The sequence below is a fragment of the Cryptotermes secundus genome, unplaced genomic scaffold, assembly GCF_002891405.2.
Source record: "Cryptotermes secundus unplaced genomic scaffold, Csec_1.0 scaffold122, whole genome shotgun sequence".
Classification (NCBI taxonomy): domain Eukaryota; kingdom Metazoa; phylum Arthropoda; class Insecta; order Blattodea; family Kalotermitidae; genus Cryptotermes; species Cryptotermes secundus.
Genome location: NW_019738954.1, coordinates 933,730 through 952,651, shown reverse-complemented (window position 1 = coordinate 952,651; position 18,922 = coordinate 933,730). Strand labels below are relative to the sequence as shown.

The following is an 18,922-nucleotide window of genomic DNA, read 5'->3' as shown; positions in this document are numbered from 1 at the left end:
CACTGATCTAGACTAAAATGGTATAAACCACTGTAAAATAATACAGGTTAAGGCATTTTTATTTTTCAGTTCACAGCCATTTATATTGTTATATGATATGAATCATATTAGAGTACCCATAAAACTCATCATAAATATATTGTTAGAATGAAACTTGAGGCTGCTTTCATTTAGCTAGCCATGGTATCAAACATTGTCTGGACCAGTACTGTGAAGATCCATTCAAACTGAGTGAAATCTGCTCTTCTTGAAATTATCTTGTTAAGGACACCATTTGTTAGCACCACATTTCACATTGTAACCGTATCTTCTACTACAAGACTTACACATTATGCCACATCATTTTGCCATTGGATAGCACCAAGCTCATTACCGCCACCCTTACTTCCATTGTGAGACCTACATGTCTGGAATTGTCTTCCTTTTGCTTTATTCTTCCTGAAAATGGTGCTTGAACTATGTACCAAAATTGTGTAATAACTATAATGTACAATGTGTCTACACCCTGGAAGCTGAAATTACACATTAGACCTAAAGACAAGTTTAGCATAACCGTTCATATGCTTTCATTTTTTACACAGTGCGTTAACCTAGTGAAAATAAAATAATGTGAATAAATATAAGCGGAACCACTTCTTGATTGCTGGTCTGTGCACTCAACTTGCACAAGAATTCTGTAGGTAATCTATCCTGAATCCTCTTCCATTGGTGTTGGCGTTAGTTCGAACAGGTATCATAAATGGTCCGTTAGATGTATCTGAAAGTAGATAAAAACTGTATAATTATTTTCAGATCCTATTCAGTATATCTCAGGAGTAAAGTGAGCTTTACCAGTAGTGGCTCTGTTAGTTTCATGATTTACACCATTAGAATGATTATGCAGTACTAGCTGTAAAATGGAAATGTGCACAGACTATAGAAATAGTCACTTTGAATGCAGGGAGCAGGACAACTTAGGAGGTTTCAGAAAAATAGTTTCTGAGGTTGTTAACTGGATGAAACTGACCCAAGAAAGGATGCTGTGGTGAGATTTAATGTTACTGGGAGCGGCCTCCATAGTCTAGGGGTAACGTTCCCACCTCATGACTCAAGGTACGCGGGTTCAAACCCAGCAGAGGTCATGGAATTTTTAAGGACGGAAAAATTCAGGGAACAAGACCTCCGGGAGGGACTTCAAGCCGTGGGTCCCGTGTCGTAGATTTACGGCACATAAAAGATCCTCATGTCTCTAGGAGACCTCTGAGCAAAATTAGGCAACAATTTCCCACCCACGTAGTTTCCAATGTCTCTGGTAGATGGGAGAAATATCAGGTACCGACAGCCGACCTCGTTGGCTGAACGGGGCTGATAGCATGCACCAGTACCGGTAGGGTATGGCGACAGTATAAATTAAAGGGGGACGCACGATGGACCAATAACTGGTCTAAGTGCGTGGGAAAACCCACCCCCTCTAATAATAATAATAATGTTACTGGTGTTGAATATTCTAATTGTATTACCAAGGAATTCAAGGATTTTCATCCTTCTAGCCTGTATGTGGTCCACTGCCCAGATATGTATGTATGTGTAAGGGTGGGCCATAGCAATTTGGCCCTTGCATCGCGACCATCATTGATCTATTGTGCTTCCCCTTTGAATAACCATTTATTAATCCAACACTTCAGATGAAATGTAGGACCCTATTTATGGGGGTGTCATAATAGTTACTTGGTTCCAACTGCCCAGTTAACCAGATCGTCCAGTTTTTGTTTCTTTAAAACAAATCTGTCCTTATTGATAACAACAAATCAAAATAGTAAAATCAGGCATGCAGATATGGATTGAAGTTAAATAAATGAATATTGTACATTCCAGCAAGTTATTCATGAAACATGCCTTTTTTTCCTTGAACAACTGAGCAAATGTACGTACATGAGAGAAAGTCAGAAAGTTAAATAGAAAACATCTTTTGAACCCACTGTTAATGTTAACATGGGGATTTTCCATCCCTATTGCAGTAATAATAGCTCATTACCTTAACTTCTGTTGCTAACTCTTTAAAATTATATCCCTTTTACTGTGTAACAAAAAAGAGATGTAACTTAAACAGCTTTCTAATTTTGCTCCTTCATTGAAGTGTTTTTTTAGACACCGTTTTACAGAATATATTGCAGTGTAATCATTTATTTTGCCATCTTGTTCCATCCAAGACATTTGGGACCCACTAGTAGAATGAATTTTTCAGTGGTTGGTTGGTTGGTTGGTTGGTTGGTTCGTTCGTTGATTGGTTAGTTAGTTATGAAAAACTTAAATGAAATGGTAAATACATTAATATTATGACAGGGTGGAAATGTTATTTTGATTGCAAAAACAAGAATATCTTACAGAATCCTGTGGAAATTTTTTCAGACGTTGACTGCTTTGAAGGCTTGAAAATACATGGGATGGTAACGTTAAGATATATTGTAAAGAAACAAATTTTGAGAAATTCTTTCAATAATTTAATAAAGTAATATAATGTAATTGCATGCTACTTACCTGTAACTGGGTAATTCCTCGTGAAGTCAAGTTGCACTGACGCATCATTAAGCCTCTCACCACACAGTCGGATGCCATTTATTACAATATAATCATCAGGGCAATTAAAAATCTCTGCCCCAGCTTGCCCTGGTGGTATAAGTGGATGTCCATCTGCAAAGTAATATTTAATTTGTAAATAACTAAAATATTGCTCATAATTTGTACAGGTGCATAAAGTGAATGCATTGTGTTAAGTGCATTCTCTCCATCTGGCAGTGTGTTTCATTTCCAGAACCACCCAACAGATTTCTCTGAATTTTTCTATCATGGAGGTGGAGTGAGGAAGGGTCTGTACTAGAAGTTGTCAAGTGAATTAAATTTTGGTCCTTATTGATCCAGTATTCTTTACTTCTCATGAAATTCAAATGAACATTTATCCATTTTTGTAAAATCAGATTACCATACAAGAAATTGGTACAGAATGTGAAATAGATCACGCAAAGGTTTATATACTTAGTTGAACAATTTTTTTATGTATTATGTGTGTAACAAGTCTGAAGAAAGATTGCTTTTGTCTCAATATAGTGTCATACCAGAGCTACTGTACTTATTTCCTTCAGAACAATAAGTACTGAGTGACACAAATAATATTCTGATAAAAGTTGTCCCCATAATTAGATTATTTCATGTTAAACATTCCATGCTTTTTAAGAAACATGTTTGAAAGCTACAGGGCATCAAATTGTAAAGTGGAATTTATTAATATATTTACATGAGGTGCACTTATTTTCTGTATGCCAAAAATTTCCATCCTTTTGATATAAAAAACATTCAAGGAATATCATATAATGAAATGAAAATATGAACAACAGGGTTTGATAATGTCGGAATACCTCAGTACTTCATATAAAATGTTGCTTTTATAACATTTCATAGACACAAGAAAATTTAATAAAAATTGTTCAATTAATTATTAAAAAAAAATCTTGTCACTATATTTTTCTCGGCTCTAAATGGGTATATTTGTTAGGTAAAGGGGCAGAAGACACGTGATATTTAAAACAACTTTTTCATGGCCGTTGGCAGTCAAATTATACATGTCAGTATACTTCTGGAGTTGGCTGGTTGCAATAATTGCAGCACTATGTTTATTCTCCTTACAAGGTATACATGTAAAAAGAAATTAACCTTGATCTACGTTGGTGAGCTGGAAAGGGTATGCCGTTCCATCTGGAGCCGTACTTGTGTAGGTTACACTGCAATATCCAGGTTCCTTGTGAATACAGATGGCATAGTTCAGGTTATTCTGAAATTGTGCATGCCTAATTAGTTCTGTCTTGATTTAATTTAACAAACACTTCTAATTTTATTTTGAAGTTAATGTTAATTTAAAATGATGTATTTATAGTGGTGCATTATGTGGCGCCTTTTCGTAATTAATAAGTATGTCACTAACTTGGAGATCACTGTATTCTGGAATGAGATGCCATACAGACTGGTAAATATTTGCTGTAGTTTTGGAGGAACATGCTATCTCCATCTACATGGCAGAAGAATGTTTTAAAATCTGTGGGTGTTGCTCAGAATAGACATGTCATATAGAATAACTGTGCAAGATCTGAGGTTCCCATGGTGGTGAATGTTTACAAATATCTATCAGAATCAGTGCTTGAGGTGGAATGAAAATAGAACCGGGATGGTTTTCCCCTTTTAAGGTATTGTACATTGCATTTACTGCCAAAGAAGTAACGGGATGATTTTAAGCCATTTAGAAAAGAACCGGGATGCCATCCCGCCCCACCTCAAGCCCTGATCAGAATACACGGTTTCACATCACAGAAGATAATAGTTTGCATAGCCCCTGCAGTAATGACCCTAAATTTTACAAGTCGCTACCTTGTTTACTTTTCCAAAACTTTCTTTGATAAAATTATCTCAAAATAAAAAGAAAATGCGGATTTATTTATTTTCCAAATTGACCCATGCCTCCATACATCCCATTTTTTGATAGTTCTAAATGAGATTTTGTGTTATACCATTTACTTGGTCTGTTATAGAACAAATTTTGTGTAGATCAAGATGGCTTTGTGCCAAGCTCTTGGGGAAATGGCCATCTCAAGGCAAAATTTATGATAACCATTTATTCGAGAGTTTCTTTCATTTCTGACACAATTCGTGGACAGACTATAACATTGTTTCTTAACATTTTTCATCACGTGCCTACTCTGATCTTTCAGAATTCCCATGCCTCTACCCTTCAATATAAAATTATAATTTACATTTAAAAGCTTATGCTATTTTTTTGGCAGTCAGCATTAAGTTGTTAAATTCTGTCTATGCTGAATTTTTTATTTTGTATACTAAGGCAAATACTGCAGCTTGAATAGCTATTTGCCATGCCATGATATATATTAGTATGCAAATGGTGACTTACCATGTAGCCAGGAATAATAGGTAAATTGCTGCCTTTCATTGCTTGGTAGTTGAAGGACTCGATTGAACCCTGAACTCCTCTATAGTACTGGAAGCAGTTCCTGGGGGCTTCAAGAGGACTGCCTTTCTTGATCTGTGTAATTTTTATTTTAAAGCTCCGGGGAAGGTTATTCCTCATTGTCAACATGTTCAGCTGCAGTGGTCCAGTAACAGTGTCCACATCCATGTAAACTGACAAAAGAGACAGTGTGTCATGTACAGGTTTATTGACTTGTCAGTTTCTGTTGGCTTTCTTTCATCTTGTGTTACAGTATGGCAGTGTTCCAATTTTGTTTGTACTCTTCACTTAGTATTACTAGGATAATTAAATGAAGAATAATGACATGAATAGTACATGTAGTACATATGACGTAAAGTAATGGGTAGCATTTTCCCTGTGTTTAAATAAGTACATGAAGATGTATGGGGGAGTGGAGTTGTTTCTCCTTGCATTCTTAACCTCAACGCTAGATGAAGATGAGCTTCACAAACTAGCCATTTTACCTCTGGAGAAAGAGACCCTAGTATTCATTGGATAGGAGGCTCACTGGGCCCCACAGCCAGTCTGGATGCTGTAAAGATGATAAATCCCTTGCCCCTGCCAGGAACTGAGCCACAGTTCCCTTGTCATACAGCCTGTAGCTTAGTCACTATACTGATGGAGCTATTTCGGCTCCCAGAACATATTAAGGTATGCAAAAGTACGTCTGAAGTGTTGGTTGAGAAGAGAACCATGTGGGAGTCTTAGGTTTGCATGGGATAATAATATTAAAATGAAACTTAAAAATGTAGAATGAAAAGACGTAAACTGGATTGAAGTGGCTCAGTACACAAGCCCCTGGCAAGCAAAGAGTTTTGAATATATAACAAAATAATTGCTTGATTAGCAGAATAATAACACTGACAAACTCATAAAGAATACTTAATGCCATGGATTTCAGTTATTTCCACTGAAAGAAAATCACGGTTCTGTGTTTTGACTTTTAATGCCATAGGTATCTGATTGGTGCTGCTATACTTATCCATAGGTAGTCACACTTCAGATATGTGTTATGGATTGTTTAAATTTATGTAAAGAATAAAATTATAGCATGTTTATTATATTTTGATTGCAAATACCAAATTCTTTATTCTTCATTTTTAAAATTTCATTGCAGTCATTTCCCGTAATGAAGTGACATATATTTAGAAGTAAAAAATAAAGTTACTGCAGCATTACATGAGGGTAGATACAGAGTAATTGAAAATGAAGTAAATGCTGTCAGATGCTAAAACTTGTAATACAAAACTCATTCATTTCATAGCGATGCCACTTGAACCACCTAGTAGCTAAACTGACCAAGTATTTTCTGATACCATCTGCTATAGCTTCATATGCTGTGAAGGTGGTGTTTACACAGGAGAAAACATTCAGTGGCATACAGCGTGCTAAGAAAAATTCTGTTACAAGAGTGCAAAATGAGTTTTGTGATCGTTACCAGATGTTTTGCCACAACAAAAGCCGATTTACACATGGTGTAAGCAGTATGAAACAGAAGAGTGCATCTGCAAGGGAAAGTGTTCTGGTCATCCCCACATCACTGATGAGAGAAATGTGCCATGTGTGAGGGAGTCCTTCCAGTACAGCCCATGGAAGTCTGCTTATAGATGTAGCCATCAGTTGAATTTGCCCCAAACAACACTCTGGCATATTCCATGACAGCATTTGTTTATGAAAGCATGCAAGTTGCAGTTGATACAGGCCTTGAAACCAAATGACAAGCACAAATATTACGATTTCTGCTGGGCCCTTGAAGGGGTCTTAAATTGCATGACATGGCAGTGTGACCATTTTGAGTGATGAAGCCACTTTATACTTGAGCAGCAAAGTCAGATGTTCATGTCTGGGACTCAAAAAATCCTCATCAGATCATTGATCATGAACAGGACTCCCCAGAAATGATTTTTTAATGTTATTTCAGGAAGAAAAAAAGGTATACATGAAAACAAATACAGTAAATATTTATGCTGGTTAAATGACTCTGCGATTTTGTCTTCCACCATAATGGCGCTCCTCCTTACTTCCACTAAGAAGTGTGATGATACCTAGACAACGCACTGCCATGATGATTGATATCTGAGGCATGGAACCAAAGAAGACTAAATGTTGTGTTCCTGAACTCCCATGTTGCTGGATCTGACATCATGCCACTTCTTTCTGTGTGATTATATGATGGATACTGTATTTGTACTAGCATTTCCACACACATTCCAGATCTATAGCTTAGGATCACTGAAGCAGTATCATCAGTTCCAAAATAAAGATCTTGGAAGAACAGGTGTATCAGATCGACATCTGCCATGTGACTTGTGGGGCTCACATCAAGTGTCTGTAAAGCTTGTGAGAAACTTTGAGAGATTCTCAAGTTATCCGTAGATGTTACGTGAATATTATATGGATATTTTAATTTATATGATTTCTAAGTGTTTGTGTAGTTTTGAATTGCCTCATAGAAGATTGGGTAGTGCAGCATTACATAGTCCATACCTCATCACTTCATTTAAACTAGATTTTATTCTAAGAAAATTCACACTTATACTTTTCAGAATGTACGTGGAGTAATGATTTGTAGCATCGTTATGAAAAGTCTTCACTAAAATACAACAACATGAATGTCAGTTTCTGAACTCACTGTGCTGTCCTGTATTGATGCCACAGATGATGGGCGTGATGCTATTAGTGTTCTGTCCCGTCACAATAAACTGGTCATCTATACAAGTTCCATTCGTTGGTCCAAGCAGCTGTTGCACCAAACAATAATAATATCTTGAGTAGCATATTGCACTGTATTCATTCAATTAGGTTTTAATAATCTGATTTAAATGCTTTTATCCTAATGTAAATTTAAAATTCAGGTAAACTTAGAAGATAATATGTATCACAAGGATATTGTAAGATCATGATAATTCTGGAATATATCAGTCCTTTAAAGCACATATTCTGTGCATCTAGTAGGCAAAGCTGATATTAAGGTATGACACCCACTCTGTACACATTAGCAACATGTATATACCATCTTTCTGTTTTTTACAGTATAAGGTCTTTATGTTATAACAAGGACCTCTGGGCAAAACTCATAAACCTTTTCTATCACACAGATTTCCATTTCTATAAACATTGTGTTGTTAGTATTGTATTTGTGTGATGTAATGGCGGTTTATAGGTATATACCCATCACACAAACGGATGGTAGTAATGCTTGTACCTCATTGATATCTTTAATTATGCCACTATGTGTTTCATTTCTAGTGAGCCATCATTATATGTAGGTTGATGTAGTGAAGTATGAGGTAGTATTATTTAAATGTGTTTCTTATTATTTTGTGTGCAAAAGTTAAAATATAAAAAGTAGATTATTTCCAGGTCATTAGAAGTTCAGAATTTTAAAACAGAAGAATGATTAAAGTTCATATGTTNTAGATAAGTGTATGCACTGCAAGACGGAATAAACAAATCATGATTTGGATGTTCTTACAACATCAGCATGCTGTCTTGTTGAATGTGGATAGTGGTACCTCCACTGGGTAGACATTGTTTGCTAACTGAATGCGTGTTAGATTAATTTGTTAGCAGAGGGGAGCATTTCTTCACAAATGCGTCTTGAAAAAGGTTTGTTCTTCTGAGTTGTGTCTGAACTAGACACAGCTGACAAGAACAAACATTTTTAAAGATGCATCTTTGAACAAAAGGACCTTTCTCATTTATGATATGCAGGAAAAGTTTATCATGATCTTATGTAAAGTAGGCTTTGTTACAGGTCAGTATGGTTGAAAATTGAAATTGCCCAACAGCTTACAGTGAGTCTCTGGTACTAAATTAAAAAAAATTATCCATTCAGCAATATAGGCATTGATACTAGGTCACAGAGAGACACGACCTTCACATAGGGCATTCTGTTTACTTTGTAAAGAACTCCTCAAAATTAAGAAGTTGGGGCGACTTACAGTGGCATAATTCTCATACCAGCTGTGTGAAAATGAGTCATCTCTGAATGATCGAACTACATGGCATTGTAATCTCATAAATCTACTTCCCCCCACAAGGAAGTGATGTACAACATATTCCTGATTATCTAGTTTTGTGCCTTATTTGCGCACTGCCTACTCCTGCAGAGAGCCTATCAGGTTTAATCAGCCCATTTGTGTATGTACATGTTAAACTATGCGAGAACTCCTGAATGGACTGTTATGAAAACTGATACTGGAGATGTTTATAACAAATTTTCAGTCACTCCATTTTCATTAAATTGGAAGACCTACATGCATTTCTGCTCATATCTTAGGCACAGCTTGCAAAGTACTTACCAGAGGGGAAAAATGTTTTGAATGAAAGGAAACATATTCATTATATTCTATACACTTTTTGTAAGTCTTATAGTTTTTCAGATAAACTGGATCCTATGCATACATTTCCAAATTTATATGTTTGACAATCACCGTGATGTCCCGATCATGGATTGTCCATAATTAGTTTTCATTCATGCATCCAATCCCCTTCATTAACATGGATAGTTGGGAATATACTGCATGTTAAAATAGAATACGCTACTTATATTCAGGCAATTTAATGATTAATATACAAAAATAAAATTAAGTCACAAAAGAAAATAATTTCTAATATTGTTAAAAAAAAGTAAAGCTGTCCCTGTACCAGGCTGTGAAGGCCCATAGGATTGTGAGACGTTGAGGGTCCCACATTATCTAGACAATCGGCTCAAAGATGGCGGTAAAGCATTTTATTCTCCATAGACATTTTATGACAGTCATTTTATAGAGGTTTCAGGTTGTCTAGATTTTCATTATGCAATATTCTTTGTTCACATAAAATTGCAGGAAAAACCTACACAATTGTTAAATTATATTAATTTTCCTTGCACTCATTGAATGCAGATCTGTTCCTATTTAGTGTTTTTTATTCAGTTTGTGTTCAAGTTAAATCAGGTCATCACATCTTATTGAGATAGCATGGTGCAGATAATAGATTTCAGTCTGCATTATTCACTGTTATGATTCAGCTGAGATGTACCTCAAACATGAAGAAATCAAGACGTATCTGTGAGACATCTGGATGGGCCTTCTCAATAACAAGGATGCAGGCAAGCATGTTAGTTATAGATGATGGGTACCCAGGGTTGACAAAGTAGCTGCAGTTTTGGCGTGTTACTTCTCCACATGACTTCTCAACTGTGAATAATTCAAAATTCAGTTATTCTCATGTGACAATGATTATAAATGGGGTTTTAACTGATAATCTTATTTATTGGACTCTTGCACTTGTAACTACAGATAATTTTGACAACCTCACCGAGTTACACACTCCAAAGATCACTGTAACTACAGCACACATAAAGCCTTCTCAGTCTTCATTAGCCACTGGCTGTTAATGGCTTCCAACAGCAGACGTTCCCCTTTCTCTGGGTTTCCTAACTGTCCCCGACCTCAGCTACCAGCTGCTAACTTAACAAAAAGTGTAACTCTCAACTCAATTACAACTCGGTCAGTCTGTAGGTTAAATTGCTGCTGACCTTCGCCAGCTTCCTGACTTCAGACTCCTCGAGTTCCATGAGCAAGATTTGTATTCTCTCCTAGACATATGTGTGTTTCGAAATGGGGCCTCCTGTTCAACGAAAGAGGGGTTGGTCTTTCTGTGTCGGTGTTACGTTTGTTGCACCATAGTTTCAGCACAAGCATATACTCGTATGTGCTGTCACGGCATTTAGGTCCTGTGCTTGCTTTGTCACTGCATTATACTACACAACATTTATACAAGGGATACAGAGGTTTTCTGTCACTGAAGGCTTATGCAGCAGGTCATGCCTTAACTTATTCAACCACATCTCAGAGTCAGAAGTACTTTATGACTGGCAGTTTGCCACCAATCTTTTTGTCTTGGCGTCAAGCCCCCTGAGACTCATGACCAGCATTTTTCCAGCTGAAGCCTTTCGGTCATAGTCCTTATGTAACATCTCTCTAACGAGAAGATGGGTCTGTCCTTTACAATTGCTGCAAGTCCTTGCCAGTGCAGTCATTCTTGGGTCAAAGTCCTGCGGGACTTGTGACTAAATTTTACTGTCTCACATGTGAGACTCCCCCAACCTGGAGGGCCAGATCTCTGTATTTATATGCCCCCAGGAACTGGGTGGCCCAGTTATTATACCCCCAGACAATGTGTTCCCTTTTCATCACCTCCTACAACTAGCAGGGCATGCTCTGCACAGAAACTTCTCTTCCATCGTTTTGTGTTCTCTCTTTGCCAAGAAAACGTGTCCACAGAACTGTTCCCTAGCAATGGCTATTGCACTGTCACCTGTTTACATATCTGTTACTTGGCAATGGGTCTACATGTCACAATATACATAAATAAGAAATTAATAATTCCTCTAGAAACTAAACTAATAACAAAAAATAATATAGCCTGGCAGTATGACAAAACTGTACTTACTTACTCCTCGGCTCTTCAGTCATCTAAGAACCTTGGCCTTCCTTCAACACATACTCATCCTTGATTATTTGCCTTTTGCCTCTAACTCTTCACTTTCAGATCTCATACATCATTTTCTATGCATAACTCATTGTCCTTACAACCTTTCGTTAATCATACCACCCCAAATTATCCATCGTTATATTTTTTAATATGTATTGCTTTCCAAGGTGAGGTTTTTAGCCTTGCATGCAATAACCAACCTGGAGACCAGGGGCTATCTTTCATCTGGAACCCACCCTCTGACCTATTTAAATCTGATGGTTTTATCAGAACATATGCATTGCTAGCATAGCTCTCCAGTTTACCAGGGCACAAAAACCTCTCTGCCACATTTAGTTAGTATCCCTGAAAGGGAGTATGACAATAATTTTACTCTAATGAAAGGAATGTTTAGACTTTCAGAAGCCATATGAAAAGAAAATTAACTTATAAGATGATCTAGTTTGTATACATATGTCTTATTTATTGTCACTTGAACCCCTTGCATATTTAAGTATACTGCGTTTTCTTGATATATAACACTAACACAGCAACATAAATTTCAACATGTAGTGTGGCAGTAAATAAAAAACGTGTTGTGTGGTCGGTAGATTAACTTTTACATTCAATATATTATTCTATTTTGAACCAGATTTGAAGTACAGTGGGTCCTCTTTGATGCTAAACAGTAGCAAGCAATTTGTACCCTACCATGCTTAGCCATTGCCATCCACCTTATCTGCATTCCATTGACAGTAGAATTATTGTTCAAGTTATCAAGCACCACACTTCCTTGCTGGTGTTATATGCATGTGTGAGTGAGTAAATTATATTCAAGATGGGTTACAAATCAGTACTGAATTTAAGTATAGTTTCTATACATAGTACTTTGTAAGGCATTCCTTACAGTGTAAATGTGGCCAAAAATATTCCAGTTTCACAATGCCATTTGAAATGAAGACTAATATGGCATACTCCACATTACAGTACTCAAAATTTCCAACAGCTTTCTTTGCAATGATTAAGCTTATTGGCCGCCTCTTTATCTGTTCGTGGCCTTAAGTAAGTATGACTAAACATCAGAATTGCCCAACAATTTCTAATGGAAGTCTCCCATAATAAATTTTAAAAGGATCTGTCCAGCAGTTTAGACAGTAACAGACTAACAGGTGGACAGGCGTGACCTCCACTTTGTTATTTGTAACGTTAACATTTCTGAAAATTTAACATGCACTTGCACATTTATTTCAAACTGTTATTTGAGAGGATAACAAGGTTTTATTTCTGGTTATACAGCAGTTACAGATCTATTGAGATTACCTATCTAGGCCAAATCCCAACCTGAGTTCAAATTTTATTGAATTTCACATATTATACCTCCAATAATGAGTCTGTTATGAATTACTTTGTGCTGAGTCATGGAAAGTAATCTGAATTCACTCATGTTTTTGTCAAAGATTTAGTAAGACTGGAATTAGAGCTATAAGAGATTAGTCAGTAAAGAGTCTGGCTCTAGAAATGGTAACCAGAATTTGATCACCCACTAGAAGCACTGGGAACTTTTCATGTTAGCGTTATGCCTGGAATGAGTATAGGGTCCAGCCAGACGTCTGTTATGCACAGTTCTCTCCCTAGAAATAAACTTGGTCACAGTGATGTCATATCATGAAAGTGAACTGTTGGGCCATCTAATTTTAGAATTAAATAGTGTTTACATGTGTGGTGCAGATAAGGTGAGGCAATCTGCCATCTGAAAAAATTTAACTGAAACAACAAAGTCATATTTCTAAGTGTCTTTTGGTAATGATTATTTATTACTGAGGTAGGGGAAAATGTATAGAGATCCATGGCTGAGCTTAAGAATGCAGTAAGTACATCCATGGTAAAATCATCATATATGGCTTGAAGTGCCCATAATCTGTTGTGGAATGTCTGTTTTGTTGGCTGATTTACATTATGAGTGACAGCATGTACGTACAGTAACAGCATACACCATATCCTTGCGCACATGATCCACTAGCCACTCCACCAAGACTTTTACATTCCAGATGGTGGTAACATGTTCCATTTACACCCCCAACTGTTTGACAGGGCTCATTAGGGAATTCAACAATAGTGAAGAGGCTCAGAACTGAAACATACACAACCAAAGCTGAAATCAGAAAATGGATGCGGTTTATAATCCCTATAATTTACTGACTGACCAACACATTTTTACACACTATTCATTGTCCAGTTGATGGATTTTGAGTTAGTTAAGAAACTGCGCTCTTATGCATTTTCAGGCTACTTTTCTTTTCTGAAGGAAAATACAGCTAATAATCTTATGAGATCACCTTTCTCTGTGTGTGTGCACGTGTGTGTGTCTCCCTCCCTCCCTCCCCTTGTCCTTATATTTGAACTAATTAACCGATTTTTTACACAATTTGTCATGAACATTATGCAGCTGAAGGCCACCCAAATTTCATACTCTTCAGTTGGTAGAAACAGTATGGTAGATGCACGAATTTATATAATGTCCTGCAATAATGGTAATGATCCTTGAAAAGTTTACATTTTCTAAGTAACTGCCCCCTCCAGCCCTGAATCTGCTTCAGCTTGAAACTCAAGCAGTGTTTTGTTCAAAATCCAGTCATGAACTTGCAATGCTCAGACTTTGTATGTTTTTTTCAGTCCCTCTAAACATATCCACTTAGTAGTTTTCTTTCAAAGTAAGTCACTATTCCTCCCACAAACCTCCAGATTTGTAATTCCTAATCTTCCAACCATATTCTGTTTTACCAATAAAAGAAAGTGGAAACATCTGGCTAAAGATGACATAAAATAGATTAAATAAATTATTACTGGTACACGTGGTGCAGAGTTAAAAAAAAGGGATCTGCCTACAACACAGTCATAATGGTAGAACCATTACAATTGGCTGTAAAATAGCTCAGGCAGTTATTAGCCGGTTTCCTACTGTGGTGACCCAGGTCTGGTCCTAGCTCAGGTCATGTGGGATTTTTGGTGGACTAAGTGATATGGTGGTAGGTCTTTTCAAGTACATTGGTTTCCCTTCCAATTCTCATTCCAGTAACAGGTCTATGCTCGTCCATCATTATTAGCTACATCTGGTACAATGGGCCAAGAGTGGCCAGGCTACCAAGTGGACCCAGTTTCACTCCATCCTATGGATAAAGAAAAAATTCGTTCAGTGCGGATGTCATGTATTACCAATACATTAATATAATTCAATATTAGTTTGTAAGTTTTGGTTTGCTTTATTTGGTTTCCTGATAGTGCCAACTCCTACATGGTGCACTGAAGTTTACTTGTTGATCAATGAAAACTGTACATACATTTGGCCACTTTCTTCTGGAGGATGCCCTTGGCAATGTCTGCGAAGGTCCTTGGACTGTCTTCATCTGGTGATATTTCTAGTTTCCTGTAGAGGACGATCCTCCTGAGTTTCACCACTCTCGTGCCGTTGGGTAGAATGTAGCTGGTAACTGCTGTTGGTGGACCTGTCGCAACTCTCGTCCAGGCTCTGAGCGGGTATCCACCATGATGAAACGGCACGTTCGCACCAGTGTACTGATTCTTGATAAGTGCACCATCTGCTTCTGTGTACACTGGCACATGCTGCCTTACTCCTTCGAAGTTGTAGTCGCTCTGCCACGGGGTGCCACTGAAACGGTTTCTGCTCGAATCAAATCCATGTGCCTGATTGAAATCGGACACACGATATTCACTCCCAGAACTATAACCCCTGTCCCACGTTACGTCATCGTGGCGGTGTATCTGAAAATTAAATACCTCCTGTCCTGGCTCATATTCTGCCGTGGGCGTAAGATAATTATTTTGCCAGTTGATTTTATCGAAACGATGCCCTTCTGAATCAAAAATGTTTTCCACAGTTGCCTCTTTGCCTCTTGATGTATGCTGTCCTTCCGTAATCGCATCGGTGTCACCCAGCCACACATCATCGAATGAATTCCTCGCTGAATAGTGTGAATGTTGTACGTTGTTATCTCCTTGATTTTCTTGAAAAATTCGAAGATTTTCGTTCCCTGTACCAGTATCACTGTACCACGTGTCTGGGTTGAAGCGGCCGTCGAACCCCTTCTGGTAATTGCCGACTTCTACTTCGCTCTTACTTCCAGAATAGCTGTGCCATTTACTGAATTTATTTCTCCACGAATCACGTTTATCTTGGGTACTTTCTTTCTGCTCTTTAATTCTACCAGAATCACCATTCCACGTCATGATACTGTGTAGGCTCCTCTTGGAGTCAAAGCCGCTTTGCATTTTGTCATCCCGGTTTCCTTGAGTGCCCACATCACTCTGCCATGTATGGTCTCCAAAGCCATTTGACCCTAAATTATATCTATTCCGAACAATTTTGTCTTCAAACCCTTGTTTCTCTCTGTTTGTATCAAAGTCACTAAAGCGGTTTCCCTCGAAACTGTTAATTGTTTGTAAACTGCCTTCCACTTTTTCTTCAGTTATATTTTGTCTTGCTGTATTTATGTTGAGGTCACTGTGTTCTGACGGGCTGTTTGCTGCAGAGATATTCTTTTGGTGTCCCAGAAGACGATGCCCCTCTGTCGAAGGACCATTTTCTTGTTCCATAATTGCTGGACTGGATTCACTAAACTGACGTTCCGCTGGTTGTATATCGGAATAGCTTTGAATCTCCTCCCTTCTGCGTCCATTATGTTTAACTGATGATGTGTGCATCACGCTAGTATTTGGATCATTCTTACGGCTTCCCGTCATATCTAAATCATAATCGCTTCGGTAGTTATCAGCTTTCTTGTAACTAATATTACTCGGGCTCGTCTCCCTATTTTTATCATTTAACTGATATCCCGACATATTCAACCCCAAATCGCTTTTATGATTTTCCACAACAACCTTACCATATTCATCACCCCACGTTATATTATTAAAATAATTTTTTGTTTTATCATACTCATTTTGTTCATGACGTCTGTCGTAATTCGATCCACCGTCATTTTTCACATCTTTCCCAAAGTTTTTGACCCCAGAATCACCGCTTACGTCAGTTTCTTTGTTGTCAAAGTTCACCCCTGCATGATGAGGATTTGTATGTTTGGTAAAGTAATCGTTATCACGCTGAGGAATTCTGTAATGAGGGAATAATAAAGGCTGTGAAAACACTACTTCTGAATCCGGAACCCGAAATTTAGAATTCCAGTATTCGTTCTGGAGTTGAACTCCGGTCATGACCATTATGAATAATATTAAAATATGAGTCACGCTTTGTATGTAAACCCTTTCCATATTGATGACAGGCAAATAAACCTATAAAAGTACATTTGTGATATGAAGACCTGTTAGCTAAGACACTTGAAATAACACGTCCACTTATGTCACCCCCATTCTGAGGAGATGTCGCACTGCTAGCACCAACACTATCTGACCTCCGAACAGCATAGAAGCCGGACAGGAACTTCCGAAGACGAACCCATGAATCTGTAGAATGCGTATGTCGGTCACTTGACGCTATGTGAACATGTGTACCTTCAAGAAAGTGTTTATTACTGACTCGAAGGCACACAGTAAACAGCATACCACATGCCTCCTGTTAGCTGTTTCTTAATTTTTTCTTTCTCGTGTACGTAGTATGAATAGTATGAGAAATTACTGCCACGATGAGAAAAATCTATCTCGAGATATTAACTGATGTAGAGGTTTTCAGCCCCTCTGAATATGAAAAAGTAATTTTTGGAATGCCGGTCACGGTAGCCGAGCGGTCTAAGGCATGTACTGTCTTCGCTCGCTTTGAAACCGGGATCGTGGGTTCGAATCCCAATCAGGGCTGGATCTTTGGTTCGTGTGTGTGCTTTTTTTCTGTGTTTGTATACAGGTAGAGGCCTTGCGACGAGCTGATCACCCACCCAAGGAGTCCTACCGAATGTGTAAGATCTAGAAAAACCGAAGTGAACGGAGAAGTTCATGGAGGTAGGCCTAAGCCCACTGGGGCTGTAGTGCCAAGGAAAAAAAAAATGTTTGGAATTCCGTCTTTGTATGCATACATGGATGCGCATCTCACCAGCGCCTGAACGGTTGGGTTCATTTTGTTCATAATCGGTCTATAAGTATTTGAAACCAAGAAAGAGGAAATAATAGGAGGTTGGAGATAACTGCATAATGAGCAGCTTCGTAGATTGCACCCATCGCCAAATGTAATTAGAATGATCAAGTCAAGGATTGGATTGGTATGACATGTAGAACACTTGGGAGGGAAGAAGAATGCATATAGGGTTTTGATGGGAAAGTCAGAAGGAAAGATAACACTAGAAAGACCTAGACATATGTGGGAGGATAATATTAAGATGGATCTCAGAGAAATGCAGTGGGGTAGTATGGACTGGATTCATCTGACTCAGGATAGGGACCAGTGGAGGGCTCTTCTGAATACGGCAATGAACCTTCGGGTCGAATCGCGACCACCGTGTGTGCAACTGATACACTTTCTTGCCTAATTAATGATATTGTTCCTTAAATGTACCAACCGATATTTGTTTCCAAACGTTCCACTATAGTAGTTTCTACTTCTGTTTCTTGCTCCAGAAATTCTGGATTCGAATTTTGGTCCGAAAATTAGCTATCATTGTTGTATTGTCTGAACTAATACTTTAAATTATCCTTAAAAACTTATTCCACACACTTTAAATTTCCCTTTAATAGTCTCCCTGCAGTTCTGCCTTCAACGGTCTCTAATCAGGTCAGCTGATAGAGTCGCTCTGCCATCGCATTAGTTATTAATGGTTGTGTATGCAAAGTTTGTGGAACAGAGAAAGTAAAGATCGCGTTTGAAACATTTATGAGACAAAATAGTATAAAGAACAAAATGACTCTTTTGTAATTTCTATTGTAATTTTATTCAGCTTATTCACTGGTATACAGCCCGTATGCCCTTAGGGACCACATGCATTATGACCTGAAATATAATAAGCATATGAGATTAAACAAAAGATGTTTTAATTCTAATGTTATTTTACTCAGTTTAGTCATGGGTACACATCCCGTGTGTTCTAAGGTATTGATGCATTTATAACCTGAAAATAGAAAACATTGGAGAAAGAACCATTAAGTTCTAAGGAGGCGAAATAAAGAAAAGAAAACGTCGGCTATGAAACCTAGGTATGGTGGTAAGTGGGCCTATATGCCATTTGTGTAATAACCTCAGAGTATTACACCACTGAATTGCAGGTTGTACGCTATCAATTTCATGCTTGATAGTCCTCCTATCCGTCGCTGATGCACGTCCAGAAGGACAACAGTCTTATGTTGTAATATGTGAATGGCCACACTAGACCTTCTTAAGACTTCAGCAATTGAAATCGGAAGGGTGTATGTAATTATCGTCAGTTTTCAAAGAAGGTTTCCGGGTATTTCTTTTATTGCTAGTGGGGTGGGACTAAGTCCCTTGCACTGCGG

At 37.8% G+C, this 18,922-nt stretch overlaps 1 protein-coding gene across 1 annotated transcript; it reads right to left on the bottom strand.

The window, feature by feature from the left end:
* Positions 1-12: 12 nt before the first annotated feature.
* LOC117282852 lies at positions 13-16,231 on the bottom strand. Its single transcript, XM_033754226.1, has 8 exons — positions 14,812-16,231; positions 13,452-13,604; positions 10,037-10,194; positions 7,644-7,752; positions 4,934-5,163; positions 3,688-3,772; positions 2,518-2,670; positions 13-757 (listed from the first exon to the last, which is right to left on the bottom strand). The coding sequence occupies exons 1-8, from the start codon at positions 16,229-16,231 to the stop codon at positions 657-659; spliced, it is 2,409 nt and encodes an 802-aa protein (XP_033610117.1). The 3' UTR covers positions 13-656.
* Positions 16,232-18,922: the final 2,691 nt, after the last annotated feature.

Coding starts and splice junctions, on each gene's coding strand:
- LOC117282852 (XM_033754226.1), bottom strand. CDS start 16,231: ATGACGGGAAGCCGTAAGAATGATCCAAATACTAGCGTGATGCACACA. Junction 10,195..13,451: donor ATATGGTGTATGCTGTTACT/GTACGTACATGC, acceptor AATTATTCACAG/TTGAGAAGTCATGTGGAGAA. Junction 758..2,517: donor GAGGAATTACCCAGTTACAG/GTAAGTAGCATG, acceptor ATCTACTTTCAG/ATACATCTAACGGACCATTT.